The sequence below is a fragment of the Homarus americanus genome, unplaced genomic scaffold (genome assembly GCF_018991925.1).
Source record: "Homarus americanus isolate GMGI-L3 unplaced genomic scaffold, GMGI_Hamer_2.0 scaffold19318, whole genome shotgun sequence".
NCBI classification, from domain to species: domain Eukaryota; kingdom Metazoa; phylum Arthropoda; class Malacostraca; order Decapoda; family Nephropidae; genus Homarus; species Homarus americanus.
Window position 1 is genome coordinate 4,819,048 of NW_024732238.1, and position 25,719 is coordinate 4,844,766.

At 36.3% G+C, this 25,719-nt stretch overlaps 1 protein-coding gene across 3 annotated transcripts; it reads left to right on the forward strand.

The window, feature by feature from the left end:
• Positions 1-1,224: 1,224 nt before the first annotated feature.
• On the forward strand, positions 1,225-23,053 carry LOC121868358 (ubiquitin-associated domain-containing protein 1-like). Of its 3 annotated transcripts, none has more exons than XM_042368874.1 (9): positions 1,225-1,296; positions 2,536-2,874; positions 7,039-7,300; positions 8,534-8,694; positions 9,171-9,382; positions 10,138-10,360; positions 10,930-11,028; positions 11,728-11,860; positions 13,790-23,053. In XM_042368874.1, exons 2-9 carry the CDS (start codon positions 2,743-2,745, stop codon positions 14,554-14,556), a joined length of 1,989 nt encoding a protein of 662 aa, XP_042224808.1. In that variant the 5' UTR covers positions 1,225-1,296; positions 2,536-2,742; the 3' UTR covers positions 14,557-23,053. The 3 variants fall into 3 exon arrangements, with proteins under 3 accessions (XP_042224808.1, XP_042224810.1, XP_042224807.1); XM_042368873.1 differs by lacking the exon at positions 1,225-1,296 and adding an exon at positions 2,050-2,166; XM_042368876.1 differs by lacking the exons at positions 1,225-1,296; positions 2,536-2,874 and adding an exon at positions 1,515-1,536.
• Positions 23,054-25,719: the final 2,666 nt, after the last annotated feature.

Consider the following 25,719-nt stretch of genomic DNA (forward strand, 5'->3'; position numbering starts at 1 on the left):
ATACCGCTTTAAAGCGCTTCCTGAAAACTCCGCCTGGTGACATCATTTATCGCACCGATATTAACTTACCCAGCAATACCTCTTCATACTATGAGCACCACTCAAATATTAAAATTACAGGTGGTTCAAAATGAAGCCCTAAGATTCGTCACAGGCGAAAGATACCCCTTCACCAGAACCACAGCCGAGATACATAGAGACCTGAGAATGAAACCCATCAACCAGCAGCTGCACACCCTGGCCAGCAGAATCTGGCAAAAGATAGAACGATCAGAGCAAGAACTCCTTCATAGACTCCCACCAGATAACGACAACAACCATACATGGTTCCCAAAAAGTTACCAAATCTCAAAAGGTCCATTACCACCCCCGATCTACACGGCCAGGCAATAGACAACCTCCCTAGACCAACATCCGCCAGTAGGATCGGCGGAATATGAAATAAGGCCCTTAAAACACCCACGTATGGGATAGGGTAGGATGTCTAGTGCCTGTACCGACAGACAATAACTTACCCATGACACAACCCTAACACACTATTAGCTCAGCTAGGCGGTCAGCCCGCCCTCTCTTACCTCCTCCTAAACTTCTTCAATTTCCGAACTATATCTTCCTTCCCCCACCTCTAATCTTCTTTAACCCTCCTTTCTAAAAAAAAAAAAAAAGAAAAAACCTCTGGCGTGAGCGCTGAGAGGGTTTACAGATTACAGATTGCCCACGAGGGAGCTTGTTTATTGGGCACCCCCTTACATCCTGTGCATGGTGAAGTGCAGAAGCGTTTACAGTGCCCAACTGGGAAGCATGCGGAGTTCATGCTTGCCTTTATGACTCATGCATTAAAGGCGTAAAGGCCTGAAGGGTCATGGGTTTAGTCAGCAAGTTACATAAAGTGACAGAATGATGAGTGTGTGGGAGGGAAAATTCCCGGTACAATTTATCTGTTTATGGAAAAGTGTGGCAGGTCCCTAATGATGTCAAGTGCCAGGCCTGTCACTAGGAGGAGGGATATCTGGTCAGGGAGGGAAGAGGTGTTGGTAACGGCTGGGGACCTGTAGGAGGAGGTCATGGGGCAAATGAAGATGTGGTGAAAGAAGGTGTGAGAGTCGGTTGACGCTGAGAGGGTGGCGTGGCTTTCGTGACGCAGATCGCCCTCTCGAGTGATCCCCCCCCCCTCCCACGCAACCTGTTACCCTGCCAGACAAGTACTACCACCGCCAGGAGTGTTATCGCCGCTGGCGTCAGCGCTGTCGTGTGATTACTGGCGCCTTGCTGCCTTACCCGAACAAAGATTAAGGGGTGAGCTGTGTTTACGGACAAGAGGTCCTGATTCTGCTAAATGTATTGTTTAAAAGGCGGCGTGGCCGCCTGGACTCTAGGAGACTGCCCCCTAGAGTGATGCTGTGAGGACCAGCACTCTGCTAGCAGTGGTGAACAACAACTCCCAATCCTGGCCGAGTTTTTTGTGCTGGAACAATTTACACAGTACAGTACTATCTTCCCTTGGAACACCATACTGGTTCGCATTGACCCGCACTTGTAAGTACAGCCAAAGCAATGGCATACCCCGCAGTACTGAAATATTGTGGACTAATTATGCCTACTCGTACCTACCTTATCTAGAACAATAAGACAACGCGGAATGAATTGTAGCTAAGATTAATAGAGTTATGAACTTTGGATCGTGTCATTATGCTCAATAATCAATTATAATTAAGATAAATTGCGTGAGACTAACTAATTATGTATCAGATAGATCATCATGTAATACTAATGAACGCCTTGTTGTCTGTAGGTTTTGACCCCATCAATAAATATTGAATGCGTCAAAAGACGGGTTTCAATCATTCCCTTCGACTTGTCCGTCACCTGAACGTCCTTAATTAAGGCGTTTATAGCTATATTGCATGTTAATTGTACTCCCTTGCCATATTAGACAGGCTGAAATATGTATGTGTTATTATTAACATTTTGTTATGCTTCGACTTGAGTGAGCTTTCCCAGACAGAATTTAGTGAACACGTATGATTCACAGCCACTGCCTGCCACTCCCCCCGCACTCCTCTGCAGTATAAAACGCTTTGTTAGCAAGAGTCTGCGCGAATCCATTGAAAGTTGTAGCTGTGCTTAATCTTATTACTTTAATAAGTTTAATGAAGTTGTATCGTTGTAAGTGACTTTTTCAGAACGTAAGAGTGATACGTGTGAGTTACAAAGTTGGAATATGTAAAGTGAACGGAAAAGCCTGATATGATAACATGATACAGGATGTAAGAAAATAAGACGGTATACTTCTCCAGAAGAGTTTGGACATTGAAGTAAGCAGTGTAAGACGTAAGCTGAGAAGTGGTGAAATGATGAATTATGAAGAAAACATTTAATCAGGAAAAGTAATGTAATGTTGCACCACACTACACACTTGGACAGCTTAGTGTCCGCTTAAAATATAAATTCGTTTTCTTTGTTTTATTTCGGTTCGAAACAGTGTGATTGAGTTCTTGTAACAACAAATGCAAAAGAAAATATGTTTTATTACAGATATATGATTATCACTGGAAACTATTAACGAATAATGACTCTCAACAAAACGTTTTAAACGAATTGCATCACTCCGGAACGTTTATGTGGAACGCTGAGAACGACCCTACTCATGGGGCAGTCCGAACATTGCCAGAACCAACTATTAGACTTGTGGCTCCGCAAGACACGGTGAATATCCGTGATGGTTGTTAGTTATAAGGATTCATGCTTAGCTGGCTGAAGAGAAGGGCAAGAGTGACCATCAACTCGCGCTATATTAATCTGTTACGTCGCAACATATCTCCAGACATGTTTGTTGCCGAGCCAGTACAATGTATCCTCAACCACTCTCTCAAGGTAATGCCACTTCACAGTTCTGTCCATACCTTTGTCTCATTCATAACATACGGAAACAATCTCCTTCCTTTAGATTAGTTCCTCTTAAAAATATAAAAGAAATGGGGACCAGAGTTCCACACTATTCCATTAACAATATTGTGTTCATTGTCAACAAATTGTCACACCCATTGATTTATAAATTTCCTGGTACACTACTAATATATTTCACAATTCTTGAAGCTGTTTATGAGTATTGCACTGTTATTAAATGCCAAATAGTTATATATGCTTATTTTTGAGAGTGCAAATCATTACAATATTCAAAGTCAGCTGAGGTAAAAGAATAACAAGGATAAACAACAAAATAAATAAATTTGATATCATGGTCAATGTTCTATACTTTTAGAATTGGCCATTGTATAGTTTGTAATATTTATGTCAGGTTGTTGATTACATGCATTTATTTATTTTACTTATTTATATTTCTCACTATATCACATCAGCTGCTTACAAGCTGTTTCTGATACTTTGTTATGACCTTTATTTTCCATTGTTAGCTTAGGAGGAAACTGGAGTACCTGGAAGAAACCTGGCTAATTATTCGGATTGTGACCATATGCTGTTTTAAATTGAAAATGGCTTTTAAAATACTAATTTTTCACTGATTTTATTAGAGGATACTGCATTATGTTGAGAAAAAATATAAACATGGCTGAAATAATGTGCTAACCTAAACCTATATCTTAACCAGCCCATATCTAGAAAACTAAGCATTTACACAAGAAAATGAATAGTAGTGAAAGTAATCAACATACTAAACTGTCTTTAAACACCCCCATAAATACTGAACCGCTGACAGTCACTAGTCATATATTAGTCAAAACCTGTGATGTTTGGTAGGGCCACACTGGATAACACGCCCAGGACAGTGGTGAGAGATGTGTGCATTACTGCTCAACAGTACAGTACCACTAACACCCTATGTATACCAGTACTAATTCACCATATGTTTATTAATGTAGTAATTGTATCATTAAATGTTAGAGTATATATTTTTTCAAAGCATTCAAGGATTCTCCGAATTGAAAGTAAAATGTTAAAGTCCTCTGAGTCCTACTTAAAGCCTTCCAAGTTATCAACGGAATAATTATGACTCATACGTGTACATCCTGTGTTCATTTTTCTTTGTATTATGTGTCTGCCCCCATGTGTTCACACATGCTTTCTCTGTATACAATGCATGTGTTTTCTTGTTTGTATGTATAAATAGTGAATGGAAGGTTGTAAGTGAAAGATATATATATATATATATATATATATATATATATATATATATATATATATATATATATATATATATATATATATATATATATATATATATATATATATATATATATATATATATATATATATATATATATATATATATATATATATATATATATATATATATATATATATATATATATATATATATATATATATATATATATCAAAGGGAGACAACGGAGCACCTTAGCTTTTGTCTTTATTCAAGACATCTTCAGAGCAGCTGAAGATGTCTTGAATAAACGTAAAACATTGTTTCCCTTTTTCCGTGTGATTTATCAAGATTTATCTTATCCACGTTTTCATTGTGGATCTACATGGATACTATATATATATATATGTATATATATATATACTGTATATGTATATATATATATATATATATATATATATATATATATATATATATATATATATATATATATATATATATATATATATATATATATATATATATATATATATTTATATATATATACTTTTAAGCTAAGTAAAGACCTAGATAAACTGTATGACCTGTATAAAATTATGAAATCAGTTCTCCATTATTTTTTCAACTTGTATGCATAACATTACTTACTGTAAATTATATTGTTCTTCCAGATCTTTATAACCAGGTATATCTTTCTTTTTATTTAATCATTAAAGAAATAAGATAAAGTGTTGCATATTAATAGAGAAACATTATGTACTAAAGAAACTCTTGAATAAGTACAGTAACATCTTGAAGGTAACAGACACAACCTTATGTCACCGGGCTGGTGTCAACAGGAAACGTAAAGGTTTAGTGTTGTTTTTTTGTTTTTTTGTTTTTTTACAGGGCTTACCCCACCTGGGCACAGGTCACTGACTCACATTGGGGCCTGGGGGGCAAAAATGTAATAATAATAAAAATAATAATAATTCATAGTAAATAGAATTTATAATAAAAATATGCAAATAAAAATAAAATAGTAATGATACAGGTAACAATAATAATAATAACAAACAACCATAAACAAATACAAAAATGAAAAAAAATCAAGAGTGAGAAATGATATAACATAAGAACATAAGAAAATAAGGAGTCTGCAATAGGCCGGTTGGCCTGTGCATGGCAGCTCCTGTCGAGAGTTACTACCACTCTCTATCATCCATGAATCTATCCAGTCTCCTTTTGAAACTTTCCAGCGTTCCAGCACCCACTACATAGTAGTTGCTAGGCTTGTTCCACTCGTCCACCACCCTATTTGTGAACCAGTTCCTTCCTATCTCCCTCCTAAACCTAAACTTATCCAACTTAAATCCGTTGCTTCGAGTCCTATCCTGCTCGGATATTATAAGAACTTTATATCCCCTTTATTGATTCCTTTCACCCACTTAAATACTTCTATAATATCTCCCCGCACTCTTCGTTTAGTTTCTTTAACCTATCCTGATATGGAAGGTTTCCAAGTCCCGGAATCATTTTCGTCATTCTTCGCTGCACCGACTCTAGTGAATTGATATCCATTCTATAATAAGGGCACCAGAACTGAACCGCATAATCGAGGTGCGGCCTGACTAGCACAAGATATAGCTGCAATAAGACCTCTGCACTCTTATTACTTACACTTTTAGATATAAAACCCAATACTCTGTTTGCCTTATTTCGAACATTAACGCACTGTTTTTTAGGCCGTAGGTCCAGGCATACAAGTACCCCTAGGTCTCTTTCACAAGTCGACTTCTCTAGGTTGATGTTGTTAAGGCTGTATACATTGACAGTATTTGTTCTTCCAATATTAAGTACGCTGCACTTGCTGGTGTTGAATTTCATTTGTCATTTTTCAGACCACCCCTGCAGTTTATTTAGATCCTCCTGTAATGCATTTGCATCCTGCCTTGAATTAATCTGCCGCCCTATTTTGGTGTCATCCGCAAACTTGCTTATGTCACTGCTGATCCCAGTATCTAGATCGTTTATGTAGATTATGAACAAGAGTGGGCCTAGTACTGACCCCTGGGGAACCCCACTGGTTACACGACCCCTCTCAGATTTAACACCATCTACGCTGACCCTCTGCGTTCTATCGGTGAGCCATGATTTTATCCAATTTAAAACTTTCCCCTCGATACCATGAGCCTTACGACGGGGTTAGGGACCCAAATCCAGGTCGTAAGTCGGAAATGCTTAAATAATACCTGTACATAGAAAATCTAAAATGGGTGTCTCTTTTTCTTCTCAGCACCACAAAACACTCACTTTTAAGCTTGCCAGCCATTTTAAAGTGAATTACAAACGAAAATTTTGTCTGTGTACTGACTTTGGGACTCGAAAATACGTAATTTGACCAAATTTTCGTACGACTGAGGCAGGTTGTAAGTGCCGGTGGTTGTAAGTCGGAGGAGCTGTATGTAAGTTGCGTTGTCAAAGTAAGGGAAACAATTGCTAATCTTACTTTTGCACTGTTGCTATGTTGAAATTCCCTGTTCTATGGCCTTCTCCCATCTAGAGCACTCGGCACTAAATTAGTACTCTATCCTTTAAATTTGATAATACTGTACCGCACTTGTTAAAAAAAAATTTGGCAGCCTAGCCTCTTGCCAAGGAGATGGGGAACCCACTAGCTTTTTTTTCACGATAATAGCTGACTAATCATGCAGACAGACAGTCATGTTCTTTGTTATGAACTTTATTGTCCAGTATTAATACAGGAAAAACTTGTGATGTTTAATAGGGTCACACTGGATGGCTAACACCATTCCCACATTTGCCCCATGCCAGGACAGAATTGTCAGGGATACATGCACTTCTGTTGAAACTAAATCTCCCATAGAAAAATATTCTTAAATTTTGTCAAGTATGTTAAACAAGACTGTCTTCCTCAGCTGGTTGTTCTGAATAGTGAAGGACGGGACTACTCCTTGGAAGTTCCCACAGAAATGACTGTAGAAAGAGTCAAGAAGATGGCTGTATGCCACTTCTTCACTCCTCAGGAGGCAGTGGGAAGCAGTGGAGGGGAAGAAAGAGCCACTATGGATGGCCCTAAGACTACTATTGGAAATCGCACCTATCGCCTAGTTTTAGTCAGGGAAGCTAGACCCCTCGCTGAAACAAATTCAATCCAGTTAGAGCAGTTGATGGATAATGGTAAGTACTGTATTTGAAGTTTATTTAATTTAAGTTTTGTATATACATATTTTTTAAATTCTCTATTAACTTAAGTCAACAACATTGACAGTTCATAAGTTACTGGAGTCAATGATTATGTCCATCAAGATTATATAAATTACTGGGATCACCTGAAAATTAAATACCCCATCTTATATCACTTGATTAACATCCTAATGCAAACTGGTGGGGAGGGAGGGTAGGTTAGGTTGTCATTTGTGTGTTCACTCATCAGGTGATATACCAGTAAGCTGGGGTGCCTAATCTCCAGGTAATCCCAGAAATGTATAATACAGTACGTATCAACAAAACAAACGCATCTTCAGGAGTAGCAGGAATTTTGAGCAACAGAATATGAGGTACCTTAGCCAGAGACTTATTGGACATAGATGTTTCAAGAGACATCATTGTCAGCAGGTAATTGTTTACTATATTTATTGTTGCTAATTATCATGATCACAATCACCATCATCCATAATAGGTGAAAAATGCTTGGGATCAGCAATTACTGTGTAGAATAGCATCCTACACAATGTGGCTGATCCCAAGTAGTTACTATATTAGGAAGCAAACAAGGCCACTTCTGAAACTAAAGCAGTGCTTTCAGATGAAGGAGGATTAATGAAGGATGGATGAAATGCAAAAATCCATGAACATTTTCAGATACTGTACTGGGTTTTTAGTATTCCTCCCACTTATCATATTTTCTTTTTATCTGTCATGCTCATGTTCTGGGTACATTTAATCATCAGTTTATTATTGTAAAGTATATACAGTACCTGAACACATGTTGCCCATATACCAGTAGCTCTATATGTAAAATGTGGAAGAGAAGTTTTAAATATATGAATCTTAGTTTTGTATCATTGTACAGTATATCACACTTAATTTATTTATCTCTGTTTGGAAGTGGGTCTCATAGGCCTACTGGCCCACTAGGGTAGTGAAGATACAGCACCGTGTAAATTAAGCCAAAATTTGGGCACACAAGGAATCAGTTTGGCTGGGACTGCACTCAACTTTCACTTTCCCATGTCTAAAGTTAGTTACTCATTCACAGCTGGGTTGACTAGGGTGTCCTGAGGGCCAACTAGTTACCCTTAGGACAGGATGCCTGCACTTTAGCTGCAAGGCCATCATGATATACATCTCCCTTTATTACATATTAATAATAAAGTGAATGTTTTAACCTATAAAACTGTTCACCAACAGATGAACTGCTACTTGTGGAGAGACGAGAACCACCACCAGTTAAAGAACCAACAGCTGAAGAAACTGCAGCACCAACTAAGGAAGAAATTGCGACTGCCACAACACAACTTCCAAAGAAAAATGACAATCGTGACCCAGATGCTTCACATCCATCTGTTGATGTTAGTACTGTACACTATTGTTTAATGTTAGTTAAAGGGTGTAGAAATTGATAATGTGTGCATATTACTGTACTGCCTCCATCATTTGTCATATCTACCTCTCTTCTTTCTGTTTTTGCTTCCACAATTCCAAGTCCTCATCACTAACAATTCATTCATTACATGTACCTTAGTTACAATAGACCCTTGATACTGTATAGTGTGTTTCAATACAGGACTGCACTTTTGATATAGTGTGGCACTCTAAATTACTCAAATTTTTCATTGTTGCACATTCAAACTCTGAGAATTTATTGTAATTTTTCATAAAATGACCCAAAATGTATATTAGAAATGGCTTTAAAATGGTTCCAGATATTACCTGGTTGGACCTTTCCCCCCAGTTAGTCTGGATTATTGCAGGTTTTCTGTATATGCCATTCATTCTCATCCCTGGAATAATACTTCAAAGTGATTAATATCCTGTATTACTTTAGTTCCAGACAGAGTTTCGACAGATCTTAGTTACAATGATTGAGGCATCAGTCCGCCTTATCAGCGCTGATCCAGAGTCAGATGAAGTGTTCAATCAGATACTTGACAAATTGGACCGCCGTCATCGTCCCCGTGTTGACCGTAATGCTCTGCGACAACTTACTGAAATGGGTTTCCCAGAAGCTAAGGCCACTAAGGCTTTGCAGGACAAGAGGTAAGATGTGATGATGTATCAATAGTTTACTATAGAACGATGTTTATTTATTTACTATATTTATTTTTTTAATATGAAAAGATGAATATATTGGGACTAGTGTGGGATCTCAGAATGCCATGTTTTACTTTATCCTCTTCACCATCAGTCAATAATCTAGGGTTATTGCTTAAGTGTTGGAGAGTAACTAGTGTATCCAAGGATGATAGTACAATACAGTAGTTACTTAAAAAGAATATTGGATTGAGAAAGGACTGCTTAGGAGAATTAAAGAAAAATAGATGACTGTATATGAGATGTAGAATAAAAATAGAAAATGCAAATAGGAAGGGGATGGCTGTCCAGGAAGGAGTGGTAAGCATTAGTGGAAAACATGGCATTAACTTATTGGGGGGGAAACTCATTATGCTATTGGATAATTTTACCTAGTGTGAAGTGACAGGGATGAGATTAGATATGTATCCTTGGGCCAAATTGTGGAAGTCAGACACCATGACAGAGCATATCTCTTACTGTAAAGCATTAGGAGTGAATTAATTATAGCAAATGTTTGCTCTTGGTTGCGGCCACCCTGTAATATGGCAGGAAAGGCTTTACCGAATGAAAAAAAAGGGGAAGACTATAGTGTATATTTAAGCACAAGAACTAATGACTTAATCTGCTGTTAGGTACATGTGAGACATCATTGTCCTGAAAAACTGCACTTTTGTATCAATGAGTGTATTCTATGCTTAAGGTTATTTTTGTTTTTCTAGAGATGTTATGGAAGCGATGGAATGGCTTTTAGCTCAAGGTAACGTGGAACATAGTGAAAGTGATGGCATAGTTGGTGTTAATAGTGGAGCCAGCACTGACAGTAAAGACAATGGTACCATCGACCATTTAAGCTCTGCAAGCAATATGTCGAATGACCATCCTCAGGACCCAGCAGAGAAAGTTCTTAACACTTTTCTTCAGTACAGGAAGAAATGGTTTCAGGTTTGTATTACCGTTTTTTAATATATATATAGAAAATGCGTGTGTCATTTGGAGAGAGAGAGAGAGAGAGAATGGTCGTAAGTCCCGACGGAGTAAGTCGAAGCAGTCGTAAGTCGGGGTCTAGCTGTATATATATAGTCAACCAAAAGCTACTAGATGCTGTGCTCCCGTCACCCACTAATATTGCTACTTCATGGATGTCCATTTCCCTCATTTAAGATGCAGACTTTATCCCCTCCTTTCATCTCCTTTGTTTTACCCTCCACCTCTCTTTTTTACACTTTTTACCAATCTTTCTCTGGTCATTCTCTCAACATGTCTATATCACCCTTGTCAACTCTTTTTCTCACACTTATTTCACTTCCATATCTTCTTGTTTCTGAATTTTATATTCTCTACATCCTATTCACCCAACATACAATACTGTCACTTCAGATGTGCTTTTTTCTTCTAGAATACTAAGATAAATCTTATATGAAAACATCTAAGAACTATGTAATGGGCTTCTCTTTTCATCATCTGCCATATCATGTACAGCTCCTCAGAACTTTCTTGTATTTTTCTTCCAGCCAAATCCACAAGCTGTGCAGAAACTCCTTCAAATGGGATTCAAGGAAGAAGACATAATAAATGCTTTGCGTGTCACTGGGAATAAACAAAGTGCAGCAGTAAGTTGTAATTATTTTTATCTAATTGTTGGAATTGATTTTTAAAACTACTACACAATTACCCACCCAAGCTCATTAACAGGATAACCTCAAATAATATTCTGTACAGAGTAAAAAACTTGATAGGCTTCATTTTATGTCTTCTTGGATTTTCTGTTTAAAAATTTCAAGCTGTTTGAATGAACTTCATACAAATGGTGGCTGGTGCTTTTCAGAAATACTTATTTTTTTCACTGCCAATTTTTAGAGAAATTTTACATTAATTAGTTAAGATTCATTGCTGAAACATCCTTAGAAGCTTATTGGTGGTCATAAGATCAGGGGCTATGAATGCTAGATAAGCATTCAACAGAGTTGCCACATCTCATAGTGCCAGCCACGGTACCAGGTATAAGTACAGGTGACTGTACAATCCAATGAACAATTCAGTGTTCCACAAAAATGACTAAAGGCCTTAAAAGCTTGGACAAAGTCCTGATTTGTTTAATTATACTTGTGATTGGATTAATTAAATCTGTGATTGGATTAATTAAATCTGTGATTGGATTGATTATAATGTACCTATAATTGGAATAATTATACCTAAATTAATTACATTTGATTGGATAAATTATGCCTGTGATTGGATTTAACAAATATATACTATGCAGTATTATGGGCACACAATATATTTACAGGAATGTACTATACTCCTTTCAGTGTGACTTGTTGCTACGTGATCGACCTTTGGTACCCGATGATCAGGGCCTTGACCGTGACTCTCCTATTATCTCGGCCATCCTCGCCTCCCCAGTTATACAACTTGCCCTGCCAAAGCCTAAGACTCTGCTTGGTAAGATTTTTAATTCTTATTAATTAGACTGGTAGTTTTGGATTATACAGGTGAATTTCAGTTAGCTTATTTTTGTTATTACTGGTATTATTACTGTAGAAATTAGAGAGCTGGTTTCACTCCCCTGGAATAGATATCATTGTCATCTCATTGTTAAATGAGACCTTGCATTTAGATCAGTCTTAAACAGGTAAACACATATTGTATATCTGTAAACATGTTCAGAGAAACTGAATCTGTTCAATTATTGTACCTTTGGTAGGAGTGACCTTTGGAATCCCATTCTTATTTCCACTACACCCAGGAAGTTAATGTAGTTTTAGCCAGTACTGTATATTGAAAATGTATTTGTTAAATTCACCAAGAGGTTGTCTCATTAAACTTCATGGTTTAGTATTACACAATATACCCGCTTTGTTAAGTGTCTTACTCGCAAATTATCCTGCTGTAGTCGATTCACTCCATCTGAGCTGTGTTACCAAGTGCAGGTCACGTCTTGCAAGTACATGCCATGTTTCCTTGGCATGGGTTTGAAATTGAGTGAGATAAAATGTATGGTGTTCCATCCACACTTAGGTTGTTAACTTGGGGTAAAAAGGTGATTATGCAAGAGCTGTGCTACAGGTGCTTCCTTCTGATAAGGTGTGTTTTAAAGCCTTGTAGTGGCATTATTTCCAACTTGTCCCAAGGCCTTAAGGATCCCCTGCTACAAATTCTGTTTGGATTATTTAACCGGAGTTCATTTCACGTGGACACTGGAATTGGTGTGGTACCCCACCTTATTCGAGTGTTCTACAAGGAACAGAGAGATTACCATCCTTGCTAGATTTATGTTTTATAATTCTGCGAAAGCCAACTTCACAGTACTATATTATTTTGTTATGTATACAGTATTCACATTATCTAGTAATGTGCAGTAGTTAGCGAATAAATGTTCTGAAATATGATTATACTGTACAGTAAGGTAGATTCTGCTATAACGCGATAATTGTGTTCTTGTAAAATATCGTGTTATAGAAATTAGCGTAATAGAAATAACAGGGCTTATGGAGAAAATAGGGTTAGGTGCAGATTTGAAATCGAAAAAATTTAGTAGTTAGCCTAACACAAAGGATAGCACAGTCTAAATAAATGTTACATTCATATCTAATAATGAAATCATACAGTAAATTTAACACTTTACCTTGAAAAAATATGAATGTAACCTCCCATATAAAATTGTGTAATAGAAAAAATCGACCTTTAAAGGGGTTTAAGTTATGAACTTGCATTTCATATTATTAATTATTGAATTTTTTATCAATTCTATTGGAGATGAAGCTGTTATGAAGAAAAAAATGCATTCATATTGTTCATGAATCATATTTATATACTGTATGGGGAATGAATGGAAGTGTAAAATACAGGACTGTATATGGTCTGCACCTTGCTGTATTGTTTGGGAGGCCTCCCATATAAAATTGTGTAATAGAAAAAATCGACCTTTAAAGGGGTTTAGAGTTATGAACTTTTATCTTATTGAATTTTGACCATCCCAGGTTTTGTTTTGAAAAACTTTAAAAAACATTATTTTATTCTTTTGATGTTCTAATCACCCACAGTACATAAGGTCACAAGGTGACGTACTGATTATGTTTATTGGTGATGAGGTCTGCAACCTACTGTAGTTATTATTACTAGGGGGGCCTTTTTAGTACTCAAGGATGAAAGGTTTGTACTTTATGGGCAGACTCCTGAAGCTTTGTTATTATAACTACTATTATTCACCTTTTAAAGGAAATTTATCCAGCATTATTTTTTTAAAACCAATCTGCTTCTAGTTTAATGACTGCAATTGAAGTTATGATATGTGTTTGACATGTAAAAGAGTATTATATTGTTTACTTCATAAAATGCAATACCACTGGACTTTTCTCTCCTATTTTTCAGCTCTGATGATGTTGTATGAGAGTCCAAATAATGCAAATATGTGGCTGAGTGATCCAGACACCCATCCTGTTGTAAGTCAAGTGCTCAGGATCTATCATGCTGAGAAGCACAGTCTGAGCCAAAGTCGACCACCTGCTTCCTCAGGTTCTACAGAATCAACAACATCCACATCATCATGGTCATCAACATCGTCATCAGAGACTGGTATATGTCGTACTCTCGGAAGGCCGGGCCTGCCATCCAGAACTAGTTCTTACCCATCTGTTAACTCTTCCATGTTCCCAGTTAACAGTGATGGTCCATCTCGCCCCCAGTTATCCTCCATACCTACGAGTATGTACTCGCCCTTTTCTCATTTGCGAAATTCGGGAAATGATCACACTTCATTCACAGACTGGCTTCCCAGTAATTCCTCATCAGCACAATCTCAACGTAGATCTTCACCTAGTTCTTCTCCAGTTCCAACACCTCGAGTAAATGCATCTCCAAACTCTTCACCAATACCCTCACATCATTTACCATTAAATAGAGAAGAACCAATGTCACACTCTGGCTCTCCCATCAGAGGAACAGTAGGAGTCAGGGGTACTACTGAAATCCCTAATGGAGTTACCCCAGAATTAACAATGACTTTAGGTTCATCATCTACAGGCCAGACCCCTATTTATGGTTTGCCCTTAGAACAGTATACCACACTACCGAGTACTGTTAGTATTGATGTAGAAATGGGTGAACCGGGGATAGATGCACAAGATATGGAAACATAGATTCACTATCACCGTACTTTCATTTGAAGGGTAGAATAAAAAATACGTTATACTGATTCAAGATATTCAGAATTAATAATTTAATGTTTAAACAAGGTTTAGAGATAATATAGCAAAAGAAATATGTGAAATGAGTGTAAAATTATTAGATAGTGTGAAGTGAAAGGTGTTTATTGTTCATACTACATTGTCAAGTTTGCAGACAACACAGAGATATTTGGGAAAGTAGCAAATCAAGACGAAGTAACAATAATGCAGAAAGACCTGAATGAGCTGGTCAAATGGTCTCAAGATTAGCAAATGCTCTTTAACATTACAAAATGCAAGACCCTATATGTAGGATACAACAACCCAAATCACAACTACTGTACTCTGCTAATAACACTTTCCTGGATATTGTCGATAAGGAGAAGCATCTGGGCAATTTGATAGATCATTCGTTGAAGGCGGCACAACAAGTGGGATTGGACGCTATTTTTCACTTTGACTGGAATAGCTTTGATTAGCTTCATCTGTTTCTTCCTCTACACATAATCTCAGAGCTAAAGTCATTTATAGTGGTACCTATGTAGCAGCTTACTCACCTACAAGTTGCTGATTATACTGAACTTTTATAAGTAGAAAAGCATGTAACTTCTCTCCGAGAAAGAGAGTACTGTACTGAACTTAAACTTAGAAAGACACCAATTCATTTTGGGGTAGCTATTGTAGACTATTGTCTGCAACAAACAAATGTTACCTATCCATGGATTTTGGCCACCCCAACCCTGGCCACAATTTAATTAAACATCTGCAGCATTTATGCATCAGTCCAGTCTGTTAGCTAGAAGATGTGATGTGTTGGGTGCAGCTCAGTATACACACCAAAGTGGTAAGCTTCTGCTAATGTAAAAGAATCTGACATTTACACGAGATTTATAGAAACTGGCTGAACACCATAACTTCTGTCCCAAGATTGTTGATGTAAATGAATCATCTACAGTACCTCCTGCCTACCTGCAACAAGTATCTCTCTCCTACATCAAGATGACATGCAACACCCATACATGCCTTCAACTTCTTGCCATTAACTCAAGTTGAAGCATATCCTTTAGAAAGGTTCAGTAGCATATGTGATTAATATTTTGTTAACTTGTCATTCTGTTTCACTACTACACAGTCCAACAATCCATGGAAATTAACCATCTGTAGGAGGCCTGTTCCCAACCTTTGTGAATGGTCGAATCTGCTGTATAATTATCCAAGGAACATACAGTAATGTCTTAAGACTGACTACGGATTTAGCATTGGAATCAAGAAGATAAATGAAATGAATGAAGCATAAACATGGAAAAAGAAGACATCTAGTGAATGCAAACTCCCTGTTCAGTGATGGACATTATGAAGACTACAATTAATGTTTGGATTATCTCCTGGATATGTGATAAGAAGTACAGTACAGCTCTTGATGAAGACTGGAAAAGTGCATTACTGTATATGGGTTGTATGATTACTGTGCTGGAATTTGTTTGAAAATTCAGGCTTGGTAAGTTAGGGTAAAGTATAATGGAGATCAGTACAGTACAGTATATGAAAAAGGAAACCTAAATTTCATTTGATTCGTGAGAAATTATCTGTTAACGTATTCTTTTGTTAGCGCTCTTCCCCACCCTGCTTTAAGAATAGATGACATTGAGATAAAATGTGCATTATGCAAATACATTTATTAGGAGATGTACCGTCAAATAAAAAAATCGCATTAGGGTCTGCTCACACCAAGGCCGGAACTAGACATATTCTGACAAATTGTCCAGAGACAGATGATGTATGACACTGTGGTGGGTACATTATACCCTCGTTAATGCAAAAAAAAAAAGGGTCTCCGAGTTACTCAAATTACTGAAAATTACGAATTAACCGAGTTCAGAATATTTTGACATTATTCAACAATCCCGAATTTTTTTGTTCGATTATTCATTTGTTTTCGGTTCAATTTTTGCGCCTTGCCTTAGCTGTCACATAAAATAATATACTTATAATGTACATACAGTAATAATAAAATAAATTGTACAGTTACAAATAAATGAAACAATGCGAGGAGCTGATGCTGTAAGGGGCGAGGTGACGAGATAATGTATTTGCACAGTACAGTACACATTAACAAAACTATTAAACCTTGTATAATAATGTTTAGATTTCCAATTTCTATTTAAAATTAATTGATACATGATGGCTCGATTTGGCTACTTTTTCACTTGGACAACTGATCAGTGAATGAACCATGGCATATTGAGATACATTTTTCACTACAGTGTTTCATGTTGTGTGAAAAGAGTTTTTTGTCATTTAAAACTAGGCATTCAGAAACAACTAGGCTATAATCCTTTATACCATATCCCACTGTGTGTGGAGGGGCATCCCACCAGGTAGGATGTAACCGTTGGATGAATTTTAAAATGGAAAGTTTAAGGGTCAATTTTGTATCACGCATTGATATCGTATATGACTGCAGTGTATATATATATATATATATATATATATATATATATATATATATATATATATATATATATATATATATATATATATATATATATATATATATATATATATATATATATATATATATAATTTTTTTTTCTTCAGGAAGTATTACTTTACAATTCACTCTCAAGAGTGTTGTTGTGATGTATTGAGTTTTGTGGGTGTGAACTTTGGCTAACCTGATACTAACAAGTAACGTAGTGAAAAAATATTTGTGTTGTGCAAAATATGTGTTGTACTTGAGTGTTTAATAATGTAGCTGTCTCACATTCCAAGACCACCCAAGAGTATTGTTCAAGATACTCGGTTTTGAGCAGATCTCTCGATAGCATGACAGACAAAGCTTACCTGCTGGTGAGTGAAAGTATCTTTAGATATTGAATGGTCTGTGTGACCACATGTTAGGATGCAAAATTTATAGTTCTGCACTGTAGCTTTTATAGTAGTACCTGTAGTAGAAATAGATGATATTAGGGATTTATAGTTTGGTTTTATGTTGTTTTTGTTCTTTTCATGTGTGTTTAAAAACCTCTTGGTAAAATCATTAAAATTACTACTTCTCAATATAAATGAATTATTTTTTGAACACAGTTGTTTATATTTTGAGAGACATTACATTTGTTGAACATCGACATGTACAGGAGAATCCCAACATATATCTTGGAGGTTAACCATTTATAATCTTTGATAATAACTAACCTGTCATTATACAGTACAGTATTCGCTTAATCCATATGTTTTGACTTTCATTACAGTAAGTTAATCCGTTTATGTTTAGTCCAACCTATATATTTTCTTCCCTGTGTCAAGTATCCATTTCCTTTGTGTTTGTTTTAATTACTAGTTCTTTAATTTTCCTTGGAACGAACAAGATTTATCTCTGTCTGTCTGTCCTCATTTTCTAGTCCTGGCTATTTCGCAGAAGCCAATGAAGATTTTTGTAATCAAACATTAGAGGAAAGCAAGACGATTATACACATTAAATGGGTTTAAATTAAAATGACTGACATACCCTAGTAGGGGACACGTATTATTTTGCCAAAAACTTATACTGTACTACACTGAACAATTTTGGCAAATAGTGCATTGAATCAGTTTTAAGCTTCCAATAAATTAACCTGAATGAAAGTTCCATAAGAGTTGACTTGCTTGTTTGATGATTATTTTTTTTTTTATTTAGTTAAAGTTCTTTTTATATTAATGTGAAACAGTTCAATTATATGATGAGAATTTACTGGTTATCTGGGTGTTTGTGGGTCTCTGGCTCTCTATAGACATAGATCTTGTAAATACCACAATTCCTTTAGGTCCAGTATTGTTGAACCTTGGTAGGAGCATTCCTTTTGGTAAAATCTTGGATTGAAATGCTTTTGGATGTTAATTATGACTCTTTCAGTAACCAGAAACAGTGAAAATGTGTATCATAATGAAAAAGTGTGGTGTATTTCATTTTTTTTTTTTAGATTCAGTTAGATGACTACAGAATTTAAAACTTATAGCTTTACCAATCACATCAATAAGAGTTGTACAAATTTTGCAGAAGCTAACAGCCATAGTTCACTTTAAGTATTTGGTATGACCTTAACTTTTGACGTGGTCACACATGCCAAATACTGATGGGAAATCAACAATTCCAGCAACTTTGTCTATCAGAACAGACAACACCCCATCGCCATAGTGACAGTTTACGCTCAGAATAGTCGACGGTTCTCGCCATTTGAAAGTTGTTGACTCGGATGATTCTTGGTCACCTGTATTGATTTTTGAAATTCTGAAGTAAGGGTATCCCTTGTTTAGTGATCGGGATGCGTTCCTGATAAACTAAATGCTAAATGAAATGATCGCTAAACAGGAAATATCCTAAATGAGGGTTAACGAGAAGTAATATTTGTGAAGACGGTACGTTATTGTGCAGCCCAGTCTCGGACCTGCCACGCCGTAGCACTTGAGAGTGGGTGAAGCTGAGATATGTTATTGTTCAACTCGTTATTGTTCAACTCGTAATTTTAGGTAGATATATGTAATTTTTTTCATTTTCTTTTACTCTGTTACATGCATACACAATTGTTCATACAGAATGTAGAAAAAAAAATTATAAGGTCAAAAGCATAAAGGTAATAAACATTTCTCATGTGCTCGACAGTTAGCCCACAGAGCAGTGGAGGGGGGGGGGTGGCGTGGGGATCTCCCAGCTGTCTCGTGTTCCGTGTGGAGTGAAACGATTGCCAATTAGCAAAATGAGGGAAAATATGTAGAATCTGCAATAATAATAAACTACAGGAAAGTAACACTCACCAAGTCCACCCTTGTAAGTCTAGCAGCACTGGCCATGGTTATGTGCTCAGCGACGGCCTTCACTGCAAGTGCTTTCTTAATGATGGTCGACATTGTTGACTGCACTAGGCCAAGCGCTTTCGCAATGAAGTTTGCCCCCTCACCAAGCTCAATGACTTGCGGGAGAGCTTGGACTTTTCTGATGAGGAAGGCAAAACAGTTGCACGCTTATCTGACTTTATCACAAAGTTCACTCACTTTACACAATATCTCAATAGTACAGTATATGTACAGTTCTCGATAACCCATAAAAGTCACAACAATAATAGTAATGCATACAATGCCCAGCGATCAATAATATACGGAAGACAACAATCAAACGACAAGCGGTAAACACCATATTATGCCGATGTTGAACCCTAAAATAATGACAAATTACATACAGTATAGTATTTACACTATTTACAAGACAGCGGGAATTTTAAAATTTTCAAGGAAGTAGATGTATGCCCTAAACCTGGGTGTCCCTTACCTTAGTGGATGTTAATATACACCCTAAACTGTGTAGTACAGTAGTAGTGGTAATATTAAGAGAGGCACACTTGGACCACACAATCCCCATTTTTCCCACTTCCCTCCCGAAATTTTCCCCATGAATCGAAGATTGATAAATTTAAAATTGCAGATTGTTACATAATAAATGATGTAAAAATTTGAAATCGCAAAGTGAATGATCATTAAACGAGGGATACCTGTATCATTTCAGAATATATCCTTCACGAATAATCCTGATTTATGCCTGAAATTTGTCTTGGTTTGAAACATCTTTTCTGTATTACTTGTGTAAATAAATACTGTACAAGCTAAAATTACAAAAATAATGCGAAAATAGAATTTACTAAGAGACCTCATTTGACAACGAAACGACAACATGGGAATATGATCTTCAACTCTACATTCTCCAAGTAAATTTGGATTCTTAGCTATGAATGGCATTACTTGGCATATTAATTCCTAAAACTTGGCCTTGCTCATGCCATGAAAATCATAGAACAATTGGGGATCTCCCAGACCAACTTCTTGCACTATGTTATGGTACACACACACTAGCTGTCTCCTTTTGCTAGCCATGAAGGTAACCGCACCTTGTTTTTCTTGTGTTTAACTTCTTTAATTAAACTGCACATGTTAAGACAGTGATAATGCTGTAGTCATTTAGTACTTGCATGCCTTTGTTTGTTTTGGTTGCTGAAACAGTCGGTAAGCCTGTACAATAGATCTTTTGGGTGTGTGACCACTGGGTCGACAAAATCGCCAATTTATTGCCTGTCAAAACTTTTTCAATGATTTTGATAACGGAACATGCGAGTGTGACTGCGCCTTTAACTTTATTATTCATACCTGACTATTTACCTGTACTGCACACAGTATCAGAAAAAACAAAATAGAGAAGGGCATTTCCCAGTAAGTACTGCACTGTACTAACATTAAAAATTAGAAGTAATTTTTTCCTTCACTAGTTATGACAACCTTATAATAAGGAAATATTAAGTCCATTACAATTCAGGAACAATATTTGTATGGGTAATGTATCCAGTAGGTTGGGAAAATGCTTAAGTTCAGGATTATAAATGTGAATGATGCAATATATGTAAACAAGTTCTGTTTTTGTTTGTTTTCAGATTTTCTGTAACATGACACATTCTTTTAAACCAAAGCAATTTGAAATACACAACCTTGGTTCTTTGTTTTGTCAATGTGGTACAGTAAAAACCTGGTAAAATTGTGCTGGTGAGAATTGCTATTCATATGTTTGTGACTTGCTATAATGTGACCAAAATGCCAAGATTGAGATCCTTAGTTTGTATTATTGGAGCAAAACGTCTGTCATGTAATTATGTACAGAATTAGGTTAAAATGTGAAAAACAAAAGAAATGGTTAAATAGAAAATCCTTAAGTAGAAATACAGGGACAATAATTCTCTGCTATATCACGGCAAACTAATTGAGGAATGTAACTTATGGTGGGGGGGTTGACTTGTTAGTATCATGTCCGCCTTTGATAGTGATTTAAATTTCCCTTAAGTTATATGTTTAATTATAGCAGGGATTTCATGACTTTTAAATTTAGTCCTGCTTTTCCACAGGATTAAGTTCCACTAGTAATGCAGTTGGTTACGTTACAGTAACCATTGGGACGTATTACCATGATAAAGCAGAGGCTTACTAAGTTTTCGTATTAAGATAACAAAAAGTGCTTAAATTATAATATATTGGCTTTACGACTGTTCTGTATGATGACAGCATGTACAATTACCTGTGTTTGTCTTTGACTTCACCATAAATTATTGTTACTGTAAATAATGGTTTGTTTATTGATGTTTTATAATACTGTACAAATTTAAAGTTGTAATTATAATTTTTTTTTAACACATTTAAAGGTTTAATTACATGTTTTAAAGTTTTAATTATAAAATTACAACAATATGCTCTGACTGAAACATGAATTAATAACCATCCAAGCCATAGCCAAACTTTACACTCGGTGAGAGAGAACCACACTGTCCAGTGTAAACCCTGCTAACATTACTGTGACACCTGCCCTAGACAAAATTATCAAGAGCAATGGAGGAATCCTACACAAGTCACTGGCCTCCTTCCCTCAGCATGGCCAACTCTAGTGGGTGGCCATTATGTACATAAGGTAGGTAATAATAGATTTGTGACTTTCTTGATACTGTATATTGGAATTATGGTGACATCATGATGGAAGGAAGAAAGTTTTGATGATGGAGTTCAATACTGTATATAGTTTTAGACTTATTGAAAACTGGGGAACCTACTTGCCAAAATGTTTCGTGTCAATAAATACAGTTCATAAATTCTTCCTCTTTCTCCTCCTTTCTTTTTAGTATTTAATGTTTTGCATGCATTGTGTTTTAGTAAAATTGTCCAATACTGATTTATGAGAAGATTATTTGAAGTTTGTATGTTAGTTTTTGTATTTATTGTGACATAACCCCATAACTTTAATAATTTCTAACTGTAAATTCAAGATGTCACATACAGGGTATTGAACATAATGTTACAATTTTACCAGGTTTTAATGTACAGTATGAGAAACTTCAAGAGAGATTCATTATATTGCCTGGCATATGCGTTGGTCCAAAACTGAATACACTGGCATGACCAAACTGATCATCAGAAGTACAGATAAGCTCAACCATTACACTGACAGTCAGATGGGTTGACTAATTTAAAAACTGAACAAATACATGTGAAGTACCTGTACTGTATACTGTACTTGCTTAATTGTTAAAGCAGAATATCATTATAATGTCATTAGCATCCTCTGTTTAAATTTTTATTGCAAATCAATGATTATTGTATTGTGTAATAAGGCCACAGTATTTGTTATAGATACAGGTAGCCCATTACAGTATTAATAAATTTATGAAAATACAAAGAAAAAAATCCTCTGCATTAATTTATGAATGAAAACTGCGGAGCTTCAACATTTTTTCTTGCGGTCTTTGTAACATCACAAGATGCTGAGGTGCTGACAGACATTTGGGAGCATTCTGTGCTAAACAAAGACAGTAAACAGTGTTGTCTAGACCCATGATGTGTGTACCTTTATTTCTGAAGAGCATTTTTACACTTTACCTTAGAGACCTCTTGATTAAGTGTATTTGTTTCATGTCATATTTAGAATATCCTTGTAATGTGTGTGTGATCCATTTGCATTATTGGGGTGTCAGTGCAGTGGTGTGGCATTGCTAGCACTGTATGAGAAGCACACATGATGTGGGTATGCAGCTTTGCATGGATGCAGTCTATAGTCATGGATTGCTACAGTATCTTGTACTGCAGTACAGTCTCTCCTCCACTTACGACGGGGTTCCGTTCCGAGGACCAGGTCGTAAGTTGAACCGACAAAAATAATACATAGTACAGTGACCCTCGTTTAACGAACACCTCGGTTAACGTAATTTCGATTAACGAACTGCCTTCCATAAGGATCTTCAATTCGGTTAACGAAAAAAAATTCGCTTAACGAACTTCTTACGAACCGACCTCAACATGTTTTCGCTTGCACTGACCGGGCAACCAGCTTTAGTATCAGTCCGCCAATACATTAATCGGTTCTAGGGCTTAAATTCCTTACTATTTTTGTAAATATCAAGAAGTTTATACTATTCAATAATTTTAAAAGTTTAATATTCAATTTTTTAGTCATTTTAACAATTATTGAACAAAATTGAAGGTAAAGTGACTAGTTTAATGCGCGGCATCCAGCCTCTTAACACAGCAAACAGGCGTCAGTCTCTCTCTGTTTTCACTGGAGGTAACATCTTGCTTGAGACTCTCTTCAACTAAACGCTTTTTTTCTGTGTTTCCAAGCAAATTATTGGTCATTTTGAAATATATTTTATATATTGACAATATATAATGCAGTGCAGCGTTGATTTAAAGAAAATAATCTTGAATTAAACCAGAGAGCTAAAATTTTATGGGTGAAATGGCACCATGGGGTGACTTCTCTTCCACCCCAATGCCTTCTCTTCTTCCTTCTCCTCCACCCCCATTCTAAATCCCATCATCATCATCATCATCCAGGAGCCTTCTACATACACACCTCAAAGTAAGTGAACTTTTCTACCATTTTTGTTGAATTTAGGAAATTTTCGGTGAGCTGGAACCAATTACCCAAAAACCCATTGAAACAATGGTTTCGGTTAACGAACGTTTCGGTTAACGAACGACCTTCTGGAACGGCATTGAGTTAGTTAACCGAGGACCCTGTACAGGTAATAATTGTAAAACTTTTACCATTTTAATACACATACTGAGCGGGATACGATGTGAAGGCTGTACACTCGTGGCAGTGTGCCAGCCGAAATTGTCGTAAGGCGTCGTTAGACATTACAACCCAAAGTCTAGACTCGAAAATAATGTAAAATATTTTAATATAATGACTGACCGCCGTAAGTCACAAATGTCATAAGTCGGGGAGAGACTATATACCCCCTGTATTGCACATATTTTTCCCCTTGCATCATGCCACCAAAGCACCCTTTTAAGTTCTCCTGGTATCAGCAGAGCTAAGAAGCATAAGGCCATCACCACTGAGATTAAGATGCATGTGCTCAAACATCATGAGAGAGCTGAACGAACAACTGATATTAAGCATTCCCTTGGACTTAGTGTATCTATTTTATGGACTACAGTAAGTGATAGTACAGAGAAGAGTGTAACATTAATCAGTGCATCTAAGATTATAAATTCCTGAAGTTTGATTATAGAGAATGAAATTAACGTTGAGCACGTGAATCGAACACCAAATTCACGCAAATTTTCTCATCAGCATGCTTGTGATAAGCAGAGGCCCGGAGTATTTATATTTCCTGGTACGTGTATATTGTATAGTTTTTCACGGGTATAATAATGGGTATACTTTCTTCTTAATAACAAAACCCTTTAATCTCTACTATTTACATTGTTTGATTTACAGTACATGATTTTTATTTACACGACCATTTTCAAGAACATAATTATTGCGTAAATTGAGAGGTGTCAAAGTGACACCCGGATAAGAGACAGCATTTGATGACCGAGCTCTACCTGTACTTCATTTATAGTAAAAAGAAACCTGAAATTGATGAATATTCTGAACCAGATTCAGGTGATTCTACTTTGCTTTTATTTCAGTACGGTATACGGAACATACTTCATCTTCCCATTAACTCTATATCCATCACACCATCAACTTAAGCACTGATTATTAGTTTCTTGCAAGAAGAATACCGTACAGTACATTTTGATTTGGATTAATCTCATTAATCATGTATCTACTTTACAATTATTATTATTTCTTTTTAGAGCTGCTTAAAATATGTTGAATGTCATATTAATACCATTTGTGTCTTCAATGTCTAATATAAAGGATTTCATCTCCCAATTTATGATAGCAGTCATTCTGGAACTGTGAGCTGGACCATGAGCCCCAGCAGATCAACACTAGCATATTGTATTTGGTTGGTTGGATGTGTTGAAGCTTCAGAAGGATAGATTGAGCATTTACAGAGCTTTGTCAGGCTTTGTGCAGTGTCGCAGCCATATGTTTGTTTACATTTGACAAAAGGAAACTCGCAATACTATTGAATCAAAGTTAAACAATATTAAAACAAATATCTCAATGTAATGATTTGTGAAATGTTTCTAAGATGAGCTACTGTAAACTTACAGTGACCCCTCGTTTAACGAACGCCTCAGTTAACGAAATTTCGGTTAACAAACTGCCTTCCATATGGATCTTCAATTCGGTTAACGAACAAAAATTCGGTTAACGAATTTCTTGCGAAC

Coding starts and splice junctions, on each gene's coding strand:
- LOC121868358 (XM_042368874.1), top strand. CDS start 2,743: ATGCTTAGCTGGCTGAAGAGAAGGGCAAGAGTGACCATCAACTCGCGC. Junction 2,875..7,038: donor TCCTCAACCACTCTCTCAAG/GTAATGCCACTT, acceptor TGTCTTCCTCAG/CTGGTTGTTCTGAATAGTGA. Junction 11,861..13,789: donor AAAGCCTAAGACTCTGCTTG/GTAAGATTTTTA, acceptor CCTATTTTTCAG/CTCTGATGATGTTGTATGAG.